Consider the following 17,286-nt stretch of genomic DNA (forward strand, 5'->3'; position numbering starts at 1 on the left):
AAACTATATCCACAGCCCCAAACACTAATGACATAAAACCTTCAACACTAATAACATAAAAGGGTTACTCACTTAAATCTCAGTTAAAAGGAATAAAGCACTTTGCCAAATTCCTATATAAATGTGAATTTAGGTCACTGCTCTGTTTCCATAACACCCATTAGCAGGGATTTTCCTTGGCTCTTTTAAAAAGAAAATGCTGAGGGAAAAAGGAATGGAAATCGATGGAACACTTCACCCAAATTCTCAGAGTGGGCTCAGTAAAGCTCAGCTGGAGGTCTTGGTCTTATTTCAGCTTGAGGAAAATTCTAGTGTTAACTCTGGAGCCTATTCTAGTCAAAGACAAAACAGTATTCTCATCAGAAGACTCAAAAAATTCTTGACAATAGATAGGGCTTTACCAAAAGCAACCTGAGATTGAAATGGATGAGTATCAACAGGAGCTCCTGGTTTAAAATGATACTCTTTATACTATTAACTTAGAGATTAGGTTCTGGGAACCAGAACATACTTGCAGAATAAACATTGGAATATAAATATATTCCAGAGAGTTAATATAGTGAATACCTATAAAGAAATTGTATATTTTTGGTCTAAGACTCATGAGTCAGAATAGTTTTCTGTTCTGAGATTAAACAAAAAGGAAATTAGCCCTTTTATTAAATGCAGGCTTTCCCCAGACTTTTAGATGGCTCAAAAGATTACTTTTGCAGAACAGGATAATCAGAACTTACTGAGCAAGTGGTAGTTAGAATCCCTTTCATATTTGAAGGTCAAACGGCCATAGCTGACATGATTCAGATTCTTCAGCCACTCAAAGTAAGACACTGTCACTCCTCCAGCATTCAAGTAGAGATCCTATACACAAAAAAATGAGGACATGATGGTTTTAATAAAAGCTTACAATGAACGTGAGCTCAGTTTTAATATCAAAGCAGATTAAGCTTCAAGCTTCCCAAATGTATTTTAGATAGTATCAGAAATTTTGCACTTAAACAAACCCCCTTCCCAATACATCTGAGGCTTTCTCCCTTTGGGGAAAAAAATAATTTACTGGTTTATTAATCAGCAAGCATTTGATCAGAGGTTTTAGAGCCTCTTCTCCACCAAAAAAAATTCTGACAAAATTGCCTGCCCACTAACCACTGGTTTGGATGGTCCAAGGGTGTCTCGCCAGAAGATTAGTGTTTACTCTCCCACTACATAAAGGCAGTCTATTTAAGTTAAACTGAATTTAAGTGCTTTCAGCAAAAGCAGTTCTTCAAAATGCATCACAAGTCCACACTAACTTCTAACTTCCAATGACCTTTTGGTACAGACCCCATGCTTAACCACTGAAAAACTTAAGCACATGTTACTCATATTAGCTTTCTGAGTAAGACAGCAAGGGACATTTGAAAGTTAGAATAGTACTTCTAGCACATTATACATTTATATAACTGGATTTAAGAAGTCTAAATACATACTCAAGAAAGAGCCTGAAGTTGGAAGAAAACGTTCAGGTCCAATATAAGACAGACTTATTGTATTAACCACACTTCTACTTTATTTTCTTAAAAGCAAAATAAAGGGACTTCCCTGGTGGTCCAGTGGTAGAGAATCTGTCCTGCAATGCAGGGCACGCGGGTTTGATCCCTAGTCAGGGAACTAAGATCCCACATGCTGCGAGGCAACTAAGCCTGCACACCGCAACTACTGAGCCTGAGCGCCTCAACTAGAGAGCCTGCGTGCAGCAAACTACAGAGCCCACACGCTCTGGAGCCTGCGCACCACAACTACAGTGCCCACACACCCTGGAGCCTGCGTGCCACAACTAGAGAGAAGCTCGCGAGCCACAGCCAAGAGCCTGTGCGCTGCAACAAAAGATCCCGCATCCCGCAACTAAGACCCGACGCAGCCAAAAATAAAAAATAAATAAATATAAATAAATAAATTTTTAAAAAAGCAAAATAAAGATGAAGAATTCATCACTAAGGCTTGGGAAACTAACAATCCTCCTCTTCCCCCAGTTCCCTGCAAAAGACAATTATGATTCCAAGTACATATAAAATCTGGCAAACGTAGATTACTTACTGGAATAACCATGATGTTCCTCTCTAGGAAAATCTTATCAGCTTCTGGAGTTGTCGGTCCATTGGCACCTTCAGCAATGATCTGCAAGAAAGTCACATAGAGTCACATAGAGAAATGCCAATAACACCGTCAAATCCCCTCCAGCTGAGCTCAAGAGATGTGTGGGGGAGGGGGCTGTGGGAGAGAAGCAAAATCCCACTTTAAATTGTATGCATGGGGAACTGTATGGCCAAAAAGTTTATCTGGGTTTTTCCATAAGATGGTAACGAACCTGAATGAACTTTTTGGCCAACCCAATACATCCCAATAAAGTTGCTTTCTTTCTTTAAAAAAAGAGGAAACCCATTAGAGCTTTTCTATGACTCTCAGTGTCACTCCACATTGCCAAGGTTGAACCCATCATGCTGTCACCTTGGCTTTGACTCTGGGTGCATTGGACTTGGTCAGCTGCTTCTCACTGGCAGCAGGGATCAATATGTCACAGTCCGCCTCCAAGATGTTCCCTTCATAGATCTTTGCTTTGGGGAAGCCCAGGATTGTTCCATGTTGCTATAATTGATTGAAAATCAGAATTAATGGCTGCAACAGAGTTTAAATGTTTATGTTTAGTGCCTATGATATGAAGACTCATTTAGTAGGAGGTCTTTGAGTTACATTAAAAAAAATAAGCAAACAAAATGAAAAGACAACCCACAGAATGGGAGAAAATACTTGTAAACGAAGCGACCAACAAGGGATTAATCTCCAAAATATACAAACAGCTCATGCAGCTCAATATCAAAAAAACAAACCCAGTCAAAAAATGGGTGGAAGATCCAAATAGACATTTCTCCAAAGAAGACATACAGATGGCCAAGAGGCACATGAAAAGATGCTCAACATCACTAATAATTAGAAAAAAGCAAATCAAAACTACAACGAGGTATCACCTCACACTGGTCAGAATGGCCATCATCAAGAAATCTACAGACAATAAATGCTGGAGAGGGTGTGGAGAAAAGGGAACCCTCTTGCACTGTTGGTGGGAATGTAAATTGGTACAGCCACTATGGAGAACACTATGGAGGTTCCTTAAAAAACTAAAAATAGAGCTACCATATGATCCAGCAATCCCACTCCTGGACATATATCTGGAGAAAACCATAATTCGAAAAGACACATGCCTCCCAATGTTCATTGCAGCACTATTTACAATAGCCATGACATGGAAGCAACCTAAGTGTCCATCAACAGATGAATGGATAAAGAAGATGTGGTATGTACATACGATGGAATATTAATTACTCAGCCATAAAAAAGAATGAAATAATGCTATTTGCAGCAACATGGATGCAACTAGAGATTATCATACTAAGTGAAGTAAGTCAAAAAGAGAAAGGCAAATACCATATGATATCATGTATATGTGGAATCTAAAATATGGCAGTCTAAAAAGGATGAAATAATGCCATTTGCAGAGACCTGGATGGACCTAGAGATTGTCATACTGAGTGAAGTCAGACAGAGAAAGACAAACATCATATGATAATTGCGTATATGTGGAATCTAAAAATGGTACAAATGAACCTATTTACAAAACAGAAATAGAGTCACAGATGTAGAAAACAAACTTATGGTTACCGGGGGGGAAGGTGGGGAGGGATAAATTGGGAGATTGGGATTGACACGTATACAGTACTCTATATACAACAGATAACTAATAAGGACCTACTGTATAGCACAGGGAACTCTACTCAATACTCTATTATCACCTATATAGGAACAGAATCTAAAAAAGAATGGATATATGTATAACTGATTCACTTTGCTGTACAGTAGAAACTAACACAACACTGCAAATCAACTATACTCCAATAAAAATTAATTTTAAAAAAAGCAATGCAAAGATTTCAATAATACTTATTTCAACTTTACAACATTCAGGTGGTCAGACTGTTCAGATATTACATTAACATACCAATTTGAAGTCTTCCAGTTCCTTTGGGTCAATACCATCTGGATTCCATATGCTCCCATCAGATTCACCAACACCAACACATTTAGCACCAAAACGATGTAAATATCTCATAGAGTGCAGGCCCACATTACCAAATCCCTGTGAAGAACAGTTGTACATGAAACAAAAATCAAAGTCCTAGCACAGATGATAAATGTCATATTCTGACCAATACAATTCTGTTGGTTTAGAAGTAATTCTCAAAATCCTTTTGATAAAAGAAACAATGTCTCTCTTCAACAATAAATTTCTGTTTCGGAATGTGGAACCCAACCCTTTGTCCTCTGTGATAATGAGTCCTGAGGACATTCAGTGACATGCAGCCTTGCTGGCCTATAAAGAAACGGTAGTGATGCCAACGACGCTACCTAGGACCTCAGTTCCTGATGACCAGATGTCCTGTGGTCGTGAAAAGATAAGTCAGTAATTGGGAGGGGTATGGGTTTTATTTTAAAGTAGGAGTCAACTTAATTTTGATTCATCTAAGTAAACTAATTAATCAAACACCACACGAAGTTGAAATTTGGATCATTGTGTAAACCTTTCTGTATACACATAATAGTTTAAGAGATGTCCCCTTCTGGATACAATTTCAATTTAAATATCAAACAAAAGAACTTGGTGATAGTTTCATATGTTTCTGAGAGATACTTGGTTTAGTCACATGAATCTTACCAAGGTTCAAAAAATAAAGGATGTATTACTCTTCATATGTCCATTTTAAAACTTAAGAGATCCAAAGAATCAAATTTTAAAAATTGCAAATCTAGGGGCTCCAACCGAGGAGGAGTACAAGGATGTGCAACTCACCTCTTCCCATAAATACATCAAAAATACATCTACAAATGGAACAATTCTCACAGAATACCTACTGATCACTAGACCTCAAATACCTGAAAGGACAAGAAAGATCTCCATATAATCAGGTAGGACAAAAGGGAAAAAAAAAAAAAAAAAAAAGGAACTGGGATGGGACCTGTGCCCCTGGAAGGCAGCTATAAAAGAGGAAAGGTTCCCACACTCTGGGAAGCCCCATCACCGGTGGGAAGATCAGAAAGGGAGCTTCAGAGGCTCAGAGGAGAGAGCAACAACTGGTTTGTGGAAGTTTGGGATTAGCAGATGCAAACTATTATATATAAGATGGATAAACAACAAGGTCCTACTGTACAGCACAGGGAACTATATTATAACTGAATCACTTTGCTGTACAGCAGAAATGAACACATTACAAATCAACTCTACTCCAATAAAATTAAAAAAAACTGCAAATCTTAAAACACTGAAAAACTTATTATTACATGTGTATCAGTCATTCTTTAAGAAAGCAAACATTTTTACCTGAACAACAAATGTTTTATCTCCAAATCCTGGTGTCATTCCTAAAATACTCATGTAAGAAGCTTCATTGATGAAGTTTTCAATCCCATGGAAAACTCCCCGACCAGTAGCAGAGATCCGTCCGTGGATTCCACCCTGACTGATGGGCTTACCGGTAACACAGGCATGGGCATTAATATCCTGCAAAAAAAGGGCAAAACTTAAAAGATGAAATGTCAACATCAATTTCTATGATGAACCAACATAAAGCAGCGTTAAAGTGGAAACACATTCTCATTTAACTAATATGCTCATTAGGAGTGTGTGTGTGTTTAAGGTATACTTTCATCAATAGGGATAAGTCTCACCTTTTCAAATTTCTGTTCCTAGAAAATATATAATAAAGTAGACTATTTTCTGATGGGAGAAACGGTTTTTAGGAATTAAACATCAAGTAAATACAAATAGCAGTATCACAAAAGTAGAGATAGTTCAGCTTAAAACTATTATTCCTTCACCAAATGTTTAAGCCCTACTAAGTAAGGGTATATATGTCACCTGTAGTTGTCTTAAAATTTATCATAAGACTTGAGCATGTCACCAAAACAGAACCTAAGATAGGAAGAGCCATTACGGTGTTCATGGATGGGAAGACTCAACACTGTAAAAATATTTTTCTGCCAAACTAATCTAGAAATTCAATTAAGTGTCACTTTTAAAAAAGAACTTTAAAAGATAACTCAAGTTCACCTAAGAGTGGATTAACAAAAGTATTTAAGAAGTAAAAAAGAAAGAAAGAAAACAAAGTAACTAAGCTTTGCAGGGCAATTAGAATACCTATCAAGATAAAAAGCCATTAATCCAGAAATTCTAATTCCATACTATATATACAATTGTATATATACAAAAAATTGTGTATATATAGTATGGTATTACTGGAGTTAAAAAAAGGGGTACATGTGGGTGAGACACAGAGGACCATGCCCATGTGTCAGTAGAGCACCTCCTGTAGTAGCTGTTAGCTCTAAGAAGCTGAGTGGGAGAGTTAAGTCTTCTCCATTCTGTACTCTCTGAATTGACAGTGTGCATGTATTCTGGTTCAGAAACAAGTATAATTAGAAGGAAGAAAGGGGCTTGGGAGGGCTTCCCTTCCAAGGGATAAACTGGAAGCAACCAGTTTAGCATACTATAAACTGTAGCAACCAGAACAGTGCATAATAGACAAATCTACTGTCTTCTGTGGGACAGGAGAAACTAGAGACAGTCTTATTGTATATAGGAAATCAATATTAAATACAGGAAGCATTAAGTCAGTGGCTAAAGTATGGACTATTTAATAAATTTGTTGAGGCAATTTGCTACCCATGTGAAACAAGATAAAGTACCTTACTTCATATCATATTCCCTACCCCCCAGTGTATGTTCTAGCCGGATAAGTTAAAAACTGACTGTTTAAATAAGAACTTTTAGAATTGTATTAGCTGTATCATTACCAACAAAAAGAACAAAAGTAAAAAAACCAAAACAAAACAGTTTAGTAAAGTGATTTATGGAATTAGTAGTTTTCCCACAGTTTTACTTCATGAATAGTTAATGCTTATGAATACAGAACTGCAAACCAAGTTAAGTGCCAAATGCTTATGAACAGAGAAAATGCAAATGCTGGAGCTGACAGCAATCCTGTCTGAGGTCAGGCACGGTGCCGGTTGGCTGGCTGGCTGCCTGCGAGATGCCCAGCATACCTAATTGTTTTGGAAGCCTGGGCCCGGGTGGAGAACTCGCTTGCTCTCCAGCACCCAAACTTCTGGGCTAGGCAAAAGGAGCTGCGTGTTCAGGTACATGTCTGAAAACAAGAAACAAAAACTGCGGCTTCTTACCTTAGGCTCTGATTTTGTATTTCCTATCACTTTAAGAAGGACAGTCTTTTACCAGTGTTTAGTCCAAGGTTTAGTTGGCAGGGCCTCACAAAACTTTCTTTTGTCACCTTTGGGAGAGAACTACGAATAACAATGTACTGCCCACTGTTTTGTACTATTCAGTCTAATGCCTTGCTTAAAAAGAATGAAAGACCATAACCAGAGCTCATTTATTTTAACATAAGAAGATGACATGGAAGAGCAACCTTTTGGGAATGGCAGTCAAAACCAAAATTCTTTGAAGTGTCTCATACTGCTCCTGTTTTATTTCAGGGGATTTGTGGAATTTACCTGGTTTAGTGTTTATAAGTATTTATTTTTTATGCTTACTGAGGGCCAGTTATAATTATACTGTCATTCACTTAATCCTCATGACTGTCTCATGAACTAGGTGCTATTATTATTGTTATTTTACATATACGGAAAGTGAGGCACAGAGAGCTTAAGGCACTTGCCCCAGGTCACAGAGCTGGTATGTGAAGGAGCCAGTCCCAGAATCCAGGGTGTCTGAGTGTGCTCCCAACTACACACTACATCACTCCCCAGGAAATGAGACAAGCCTAAATTCTTCCATTAGATGCCCCCTTCCTTCCTTTTAGAGGAAACAATATTCCTCCTCTTCTAAGGCTTATCTTTCCACTGGGGCCCTTAAAAGATGAATCTGCGGCCCACACCAATCAACATGCCAAGAACAACAAAAACCTTTCTCTTTAGACAACAGGCACCTTTCAAGCTGTCTCCTCTCTAGCGCCATTTTTCTTAAGTGAGGGCTACTCTTCATGCCCTACTTCCCTCTCAACACGCCCCTGCAGTCTGGCTCCAACCTCACTATTCCAATCTAGTTGCTGAATTGGTCTCTTCTCAGAACCACCCCCTCAGAACATCCACAACGCGAAGCTCTTGGCACTTCTCATTCTTTTCTAACTAATTGTTCCTTCCCTCCACCCCCCAATCACTCTTCTATCTGTCCATTCCTCTCCAACTCTATGGCAGGCCAATATCATCTCTTTTGGGCTCCTGTGTAGTCTCCTGTCCCCAACAATCCCATTCTCTGCTGCACAGAGTGGAGCTTACTGTGTCACACACCTGCTTACAATTAGCACTTCACTGGCTTCCCTCTGTTTTTAGGACAAAGACCAAAGTCCTTGCTGTCGCCTACAAGGTAGGAATCTGGCCCGACTCTCCTCTGCTGGCCTCTCTCACGCCCGCCCTCTCTACCCTGGCCACCATAGTTTTCCCTCAGCCTCTCAGGTTCACCTCGTTTCACATCAGGACCTTTACCCAGGTGCTTCCTTCTGCTTCCAACCCTTGGCCAGTGCCACTTCCGCTGGTTGATGTGTACTCATCTTTCAGAGTGCAGACCAGAAGGTTACATCTCAAGGAGGCTTTTCTGATCCTACCCCAGAGACGTGGTCAGGTCCCCAGCACTCTTCATAGCATCAGACCTTTTCCTTCTAGCCTTTACCCCAATTGTACTGAACTCCTTGCATGCACTTTAAGCCTCCCGTGTAGTAAGTGCTCTCTCTATATTTTTAAAATAAATTGTGAGCAGTTAGGATAGGGGGTCCCTGGAGGAAGAGAACGAGGCATGGCTTTCTTGACATGAGAAGCCATTTTGTGATCTAAGCCATTTTGATATCAAAGCCTGTCTACAATGCTTGTACTTGAACAGGTCTCAGTAATTAATGATCTTAAGGGAACAGAAGAATGTTATCAAGCAAGAGAAGTAACAATAGCCAAGATAATTTATCAGTTGTAAAGACTCCCAGTTCTGTTTCAATGGTAAAGATAAGCCTGAAGTGCTCAACCTTCAGATCAACTGGAACCTAAGGGATGACGATGTTGACCTTTTCTGATCTTAGTGACTTCAATCAACTAAAGCTTGGACTCTGCCAACCACCCAAGTCCTTTCATGAATATGCAGGTACCCTTAACTTAAAACTTCCCTAATTTTGCTGTTCAGGGAGACACTGCTTTGGGAAAGATCCCAGTGTTCTCCCTACTTGCTGCAAGTAATAAATCCTACTGATCTTTGGCTTGGTTGTGTCTTTTGGCTTGACACCCACCAAGAGGTGAACCCAGTTTTTGGGTAACAAAATGTCTTTTCAACTCACTTTCTCTTCCTACTCCTTAAGTGTTTTTCAAGGTTCCATCCCTTTGAAGGACGAAGTTAGTTGTTCTTCTTGTGTTCTGCATTAATGGCACTACTTCTGCTCAGTCCCCAGACTTTAAGTCCTCCTGGTTCTTTCTGACTCAACCCTGTCCTTTTCCTTGGTCCCATAGATGCAACCCAGTCCTGCTGAGTCTACCTCTGTCATGAGCCAATGCTTCTCCCCAGCCCTATCGCTACCGGCTGTGAAGACAGACACTGACACTGTGGAGGCCATCTCTTTGCTCCAGCCTAACACTGTTGCTGGCCACTCTCCCCTAAGGAAGGGTCAGCATCAAAGGCTCCCCGCTGACTAGCAAGTAAAATAAAAACACTGGGACTTGATTATTTTTCTACTCTTTCACTTACTTCATCATTCTCTTACCACCTTTCTAAATGTGCCTTATCTTCAGACAATCTGAGCTCTACAGTTTCCCCTCCTATCCTCCAAATCTTCATGTTTAAATTCTATCCATTTTCAATGTCCAGCCCTGACCAAATACCTCTTCCAGGAAGCCTGCTTTTAGAAACTCTCCACCCTGCTATTACACTATCTCCATACCTTATCTGCTTAATGTGTCTTAGTTCCTTTGAGGGAAAAGCCCGAATTGAATGCTTCCTTATTTCCCTTTTACTGTCTTGTAATGTATCCTGCCCTGGGAGGTGATCTTTGAGGGCCCATCCCAGCGGTCAGGATAGGGTTGCATATGAGTAAAAGCTCAATCCAAGTTCACTGCATTTATGATATAAGATAGACAGAAGTAATATATAAAATCACGATATGATTAAAGGAGAGGAGAAAAACCCAGTGAATTCTCCCCTTATACACATCATCATTTGAAATGTTATTTCTGGTAGATAGCAAATGAAGCCCTCAGAGCTTTTGGTGGGTACTCACATAGTGCCCTATGGTGCTAGCATAGGTGTCAGCAATCCAGGACATCTCCCGCTCGCCTGTGCTCATGTCTGGGGCAGGCACATCAATGCCAGGACCTGGGGGCATAGGGAAAGGGCATCGCACCAGTTTTTAAGATAAATGCATCTCAAACACATAGATCCTTGCAATTCTCTATAATAACAAAGCTACCATGGCTAGAAATCTTTAGATTTCATCTAGGTTACTAATTCAAGTCATAGAAATACTTATTAAATGTTTCATTACAAAATTTACAGATACACAGTGTTACATGATAACTTCTCCCACTGGTGTTCACTTGCTACGTGAAATTAGCTATGCACAACTGATAAGCCACTCAACAGACTTCTGAATGTTGCAAGCATAGGCAAACCAGTTTAGCCTCTCTCGACCTCAGTTCCTTAAACTGTACTTAGAGATAACAGTACCATAAGGAGGGCTGTTATGGTTAGAAAGTTTATGTGTATGAGACAGCACAGTGACATACTTGCTTACTGGGGGTGTAAGCCCTCCTCACCAAGTAGAAAAAGGGAAAAGACACACTGCTGAAGTATTATGTTAAGCCCCATAATACCTTTATCCATGACATAATGCTGCTTTGACCTATTATTCAAAGCTTACTCTGTACAGAAAGTTTTAGGCCTTGACTTTCAGTTCCTCAGATCAGCAAATAAAAAGTTTGAGGATAACAAGAAGCTAGCCCACAGGCAGCAACAAGTGCCAATGACAGCACTAATGCTGATGTCCAGTGAGATCTCAGATGGAAATGTATTAAATGGTGCCCACTCAAATCTGTAAAGGCAGGAATACACAGAAATATACCCATCAAAACAGTAAGAATACAATACAAAACAACCTAATTATTTAATGGGTCATCTATACAAAGAAATACTATGCAGCCATTACAAAGAATGATGTACATCCATGTAAATGACTTGGAATCATCACCAAAACATACATGTGGGGAAAAAAAGCAGGTTTCATATAGCATCTATAAGTTCCCATTCGTATAAAATTCTCTTTATATATACCGATGTATAATAACTATACATATTTCCATGTGTATATATGTATGCAGAGGTTTAGAAAATATGCACAAACTTTTTCACTATGTTTAGATTTCAGCATTGTTTATAACTTTCTATATTGTTTTAATTATAAAATACAAACTCGTTATCTTTATAAAAAGAAAAACATAACTTTTAAATGACTGAACTATTGTCTCCCAAATTAAGTTCTTTCTAAGAGCTATACTTGAGTTCTTCCTATAATTATTACTTTTAATCAACAGAATAAGGTCCATTCTAACATTCTTCTACATTTTAGGGGCCCAGGCCCTACATATGTACTTCTTTATACAAGTTGTGATGTAACGATACAGGATTGGTGTAAGACAACTTTGAAATGGTCAAAGTTTTGTTTTTTACACTCTTGCTCCCCCTTCCGTACCCAACCTGTAACTCTCCTATGTCCTGGTACTCTTTTCCTTAGGCATCTTACAAATATCAAGAAGTCTAACTTCCCCCAACCCACCCTCACCCCATACAGCTTTCCTGCTTGGAACAGTTAATGCCATATTCTAGCCTCATCCTCTGACAAAAGGGCTCCACTGTTCCATTGGCTCACAATTCCCATTCCTTTACAGTGACATACCTCAACTGGAGGGTAATACAAGTATATTTAATCATATTGCTTTTCTTCTAAGGTATAAATGACAAATTGCTCCCACATCTCTTTAGAGGTATCTACAAAAGTATTATGCTTGTTTTCAGCAATATCAAGTGTTAAATAAGCTTGTTGCCTCAAATAACAATTCTATTTGGAGAAGGGCAAGTTTGAGGTATGTACTCTGTAAATCAAAAATGTATAATAATAAATTGTCTTTCAAAAACAATTATTAGTCTAGATATGCTGAAGTCAGATAGCTCCCCCTACCCAAAGCAAAATCACAAAATATTATTAGGCTTGTGAGTTTTCTACTCCATACAAAATCAATGTATAGGGATGCACAGATTATAAGCAATTCCTGGATTACAGGTAAATTCTCAAATACCTACAGGTATGAAAGTCCATCCTTTTAAAAACAGGTAACTACCCTTAGGAAAGTTAAAATGCCATCACTCAATCCCATAACAGTATAAATAAGATAAAAAATTGGCTGAAAAAAGCAACTGCTTTCACAGAACATGAATGTAGGGGTAAAGCTAAGAGGATAATTTTGGTGCATAGAGATATAGCGGATGAAAAGGGAACTTCACAGTTTACAAAGGTGGTATCTAAACTCACATAACAGAATTAACACCCTTGCACAAACTAAGAAAGAAGAAAGAAAGAAAAAGAGGAAGGACCACTTCTCAACTCATTCTATGAGGCTAGTATTATCTTGGTATCAAAGACTTCTTAAGAAAAGAATACGGCAGACTAATATCTCTTAGAACAGTATCAGAAAGAATAAAATACTTATGAATAAACTTAACAGAAGTAGTGTGAGACCTGTACACACAAGCCCCAACTACTGAAGCCCACGCACTGCAATGAAGAGTAGCCCCTGCTCGCCACAACTAGAGAAAGCATGCGCCCAGCAAGGAAGAGCCAACGCAGCCAAAAATCAATAAATAAATAAATTTTTAAAAAAAACCCAAACAAATAAATAAATAAAATAAAATGTACGTTTTAAAACAAAAACAAATGGAAAGACATTCAGTGTTCATGGACTAGTTTAAAGTGGAAAACAGAAAAAGGTATGAATGTTCTCCGTTGGATGAAAAGTGGCATTGTTGGGGGGAAAAGTGGGGGGGTGGTGGTGGTGGGATGAATTGGGAGATTGGGATTGACATGTATACACTGATGTATAAAATATACACTATATATACACTAATATGTATAAAATAGATAACTAATAAGAGCCTACTGTATAAAAAATAAAGCAAAATCCAAAAAAAAAAAGGTTAAGATGGCAACACTCTACAAATAGGTCTACAGATTCAAAGCAACGCCTATCAAAACCAGAGCTGACTCTTTTTGCAGAAATTGAAAAGCTGACCTTAAACTCATATGAAGTGACAGAGCTAGGACCCAGATTCAGGTCTAACTCATAATCTGAAACTCTGGAAAGGGAAGTCAGAAAATAACCGAAATGACATCAGTTCCAAAGGTTTGCTCAGGAGTAGTTTTGTGCCCTAGAGAGGGAAAGAATGCCAACTGCATCCCTCTTATGCTACAAAGCTTTCTGGGCCCAGATGTCAGTTTAGCTGCATGGTGGCTTTTGCACATAAGCAAAAAAGTCAAATTGCTAATATTTAAGCTTTCAGTGTTTCAATGAATCATTTTTTAACCTTTGCAATTACAGGGTTCTTGTCAATATAGAGAAAATTAAGCTGGATATCCTCTATATATGGACAATAAATAAAACTGAATAAAGTCTGAAACCACTCAAGACTATTAAGTACGTTTGATATTTAAGCTAAGTTATGATATAAAAAATTATGAAGGCTATCAGAATTAGTAGATACTTCTGTGAAGGAGGTAGTTATCTCATTAACTAGTGCTACCCCTGTACAATGACTGTGTAAGTAAAGCTCACAGCAGTGCCAGGGAGGATGTATGCCAAGAATCCAAATGCCTTTTAAATTATAAAAGACAGGACAAATCTAGTAAAGTTCTAGTGTTACTTAAAAGGGGCAGATTTCAAAATAAGGATATAGTAAGTTCACAGGAACTTGTCAACAGTGAGAAGAATACTGGGGAAGGAAAACAAGAGGGACAGGAAAACAGGAAAAGTAGAGTTTCTTTCCTGTTTTAGTCAGTCTTCTTAGTTTTAACTATTGTTAAAGGGGCAAAATTCTATTAAATGATTTTTTTTTTAAAGCAAATCAATCTTTCTAGGACAAGAAAATAAATAGACAATTTGCTTGAAATTTAAAGATTAAATAATAACTATATATTACAGAAAAGAATATTCACATCTCATACACAAAATAACATATGACATGGATAATAATGCGATAGAAAATCAAGAAAATGAAGATCAGTACCCTCAGAAATTTAGTCCGAGTAACAAACATTAGGAGCCCCAGGAATCCTTAAAATCAGCCAGTGATGGCACAGGGAGTCATCAATCAGCATGAGCCTCCACACCTCCCAGCCTGTGCCCACTGCTTTGAAGCGAAAGGCCTGCTTAAGCCTCCAATTCCAAACAGCATCAGTTTTCTCACTGCTTTCGCAACAGGATTACTCTTGCAAAACTGCTTTTTGCATATTAAAAATTGTTTATAATGCAGGCATTATTTAGTTCCTAAAGTCTTTTTGGATGTCACAGTTGTGACTGTGCTTGTTGTTCAATGCTGTTACACTGATCAAAAACCTTCATTATGTCTGTACAAGGAGAAGAGGTGGAAGTGACCTCTCCTGGTATCCACACTGTATACTGAGAACCTGAACTTTTCTATTAGAGAGGTGTCATGAACAGGCCCAGGTATGTTCACCATGTTTAACACAGAACCCAGTTTCTCAAAGTAAGAGGACAAGTCTCTCCATGCATGTATAGACAAAAGCAGGAGTTTAAATTAAGACAATTACTTTTTAGATGTTCCCACTCTGTGGAAATCTACATGGCAATACATACCAATAAAGCCCTTCTTTGCCAGCTCCATGGTGAACCTCCTTGTGATCTTTTCCAATTCATTATCCTATAAAGGAAAAAGGTGAAACACAAACAATAATGAAAAAATAATTTTTGATAGAAAAACCACTTGTGCAGATAATAGTTGCATCCTATTTTCTACTTATAGGACATTTTCATATATCTTCTTGTGTAATCTTCAGAACAATTCATAAAGTAGGTATTTCCATTTTAAACGGAAATTAAATTTTAAATTTCTGAGAAACTAGAAATTAGGTTACATAAGGAACAGGTAGTAGCACTAAGGCTCAAACCTGTTCTCCTTGTATTAATATAGGATCTTATGAGCAATCCTTATGGTGTATTTTCATTTAAATTGCAAATTTAAAAAATAAAATCATATACATTGTTCGTATACAGGTATTTATTCACATAATTTATTTAACTTAATACAGAGGTTAATTAGCAGCTTAAATTAACTTGGAATTGAAAGGATAAATAATAAAATTTTTACCAAACTAGTTAAGATATGTCACTAGAACCTTGGGATCCCAACATAAAAATCTCAGAGCACAGTTATATTTATATTATAGTCGTATATAACACGCATGAATATAAATGCTTAAGAATATGAAGGTATACTAATTATACTAATTACCTTTTAACCAAGTAAGAAAATGAAAAAGGACACTGATGTAAGTAGGTGACCTTTCATATGGCAAAACACTCAATGAGTTAATTATCTGCTTGTTTTTCCATTACTTTTAAAAGCAACAGGACGACTTCCCTGGTGGCGCAGTGGTTAAGAATCCACCTGCCAATGCAGGGGACACGGGTTTGAGACCTGGTCCAGAAAGATCCCACATGCTGCAGAGCAACTAAGACCGTGCGCCACAACTACTGAGCCTGTGCTCTAGAGCCCACGAGCCACAACTACTGAAGCCCGCGCACCTAGAGCCTGTGCTCCGCAACAAGAGAAGCCACCGCAATGAGAAGCCCGTGCACCGCAACGAAGAGCAGCCCCTGCTCACCACAACTAGAGAAAGCCCACGCGCAGCAACAAAGACCCAACGCAGCCAAAAATAAATAAAGAAATTTATAAAAGCAACAGGAACCATTAATCTCACTGGTATAGGGGATACACAGAAGTCCAGTAATTTCAAGTCCTTTGTAAATGCACCATGTGCACTAATGTCACTTTGATACTTACGGTATAGTTCTTGGGATTGATCTTAACACCAGCTTTGGCACCCCCAAATGGCACATCTGAAAGAGAAGGCTGAAAGTTATTCCATATAAAGGCTAAAAGAATTAAAAAGGCAGAAAGCACTGTGTAATGTTATAAAAGTATGATACTTTTAGCTTTAGTTTCAGAAAATTCAATAAATAAACCCACAATCTCTTCTAAAATGTTGTACCTTAAAATTCTAGTGAACAGAAACTAGACTAGGCAAATTACAATGCATATTTAATCAGTGTGCTTTACTATTTCTAAAATGTAATGGCATATTTATTTTCCTTTTACTATGATTTGGTCTTATTTACAGAGTATAGAAAGGGATTTAAACAAAGATCTACACTTAAGGAAAATTCAATTAGTTCCTATAAAGTTCCCCATTAAAAAAAAAAAGACTAAATCTTAATTAAGACTAATTGAAAAATGATATAAGTCAAACTGTGCAACCTAAAAACAAAAACAAAAAAACCCCACTTCTGATGAGGTATATTTCTCTAACAACCTTGTATGCAAACATATTTCCCCAAAGAGTTCTTAATTAGGTAGCAGCAAAGGAGACCACTTACCAACCACTGCACACTTATATGTCATCAGAGAAGCCAGAGCTTTTACTTCATCTACACTCACATCAGTGCTGTAACGGATACCTGGCGGTTTAAAAAAAAGAGGGGGGTGAGAAAGAAGGGGATGTATTTAGAACATCCTTCTGGCATGTTGAAAAAAAAATGCTAGAAATTGAAAATGTCCACACTTTTTATGGTTATTTTCAAGAACACCTAAAGTAGCTTATGACTAAAGAGTCAATAGGGGCACTTCCCTGGTGGTCCAGTGCTTAAGATTCCATGCTTCCGCTGCAGGGGGGCTCAGGTTCGATCCCTGGTTGGGGAACTAAGATCCCACATGCCGCGTAGCTTGGCCAGAAAGAAAAAAAAAGAGTCAGTAGGAAAAAAGCTGCTAATTAGATACCCAGAAAGAGCGACAGAATGAGCACTGAATTTGATTCAAGTATTTTCACATTTAAGAGAATAAAATTGGTGAAGTTCAGTGTTCGCTTTCTGGTA

At 38.2% G+C, this 17,286-nt stretch overlaps 1 protein-coding gene across 1 annotated transcript in view; it reads right to left on the reverse strand.

Annotated features, from left to right (window-relative positions):
- GLUD1 (glutamate dehydrogenase 1) overlaps positions 1–17,286 on the reverse strand; it is a 39,212-nt gene that overhangs the window by 7,452 nt on the left and 14,474 nt on the right. Inside the window, exons 2-10 of the mRNA XM_068548016.1 lie at positions 16,792–16,872; positions 16,199–16,254; positions 14,992–15,055; positions 10,350–10,444; positions 5,408–5,587; positions 4,031–4,168; positions 2,485–2,622; positions 2,074–2,154; positions 735–858 (exon numbers count right to left, since the gene is read on the reverse strand). Coding sequence (XP_068404117.1) covers positions 735–858; positions 2,074–2,154; positions 2,485–2,622; positions 4,031–4,168; positions 5,408–5,587; positions 10,350–10,444; positions 14,992–15,055; positions 16,199–16,254; positions 16,792–16,872 — 957 coding nt within the window. The remainder of the gene's footprint in view (positions 1–734; positions 859–2,073; positions 2,155–2,484; positions 2,623–4,030; positions 4,169–5,407; positions 5,588–10,349; positions 10,445–14,991; positions 15,056–16,198; positions 16,255–16,791; positions 16,873–17,286) is intronic.

Source organism: Eschrichtius robustus, chromosome 7, assembly GCF_028021215.1.
Source record: "Eschrichtius robustus isolate mEscRob2 chromosome 7, mEscRob2.pri, whole genome shotgun sequence".
Classification (NCBI taxonomy): Eukaryota; Metazoa; Chordata; class Mammalia; order Artiodactyla; family Eschrichtiidae; genus Eschrichtius; species Eschrichtius robustus.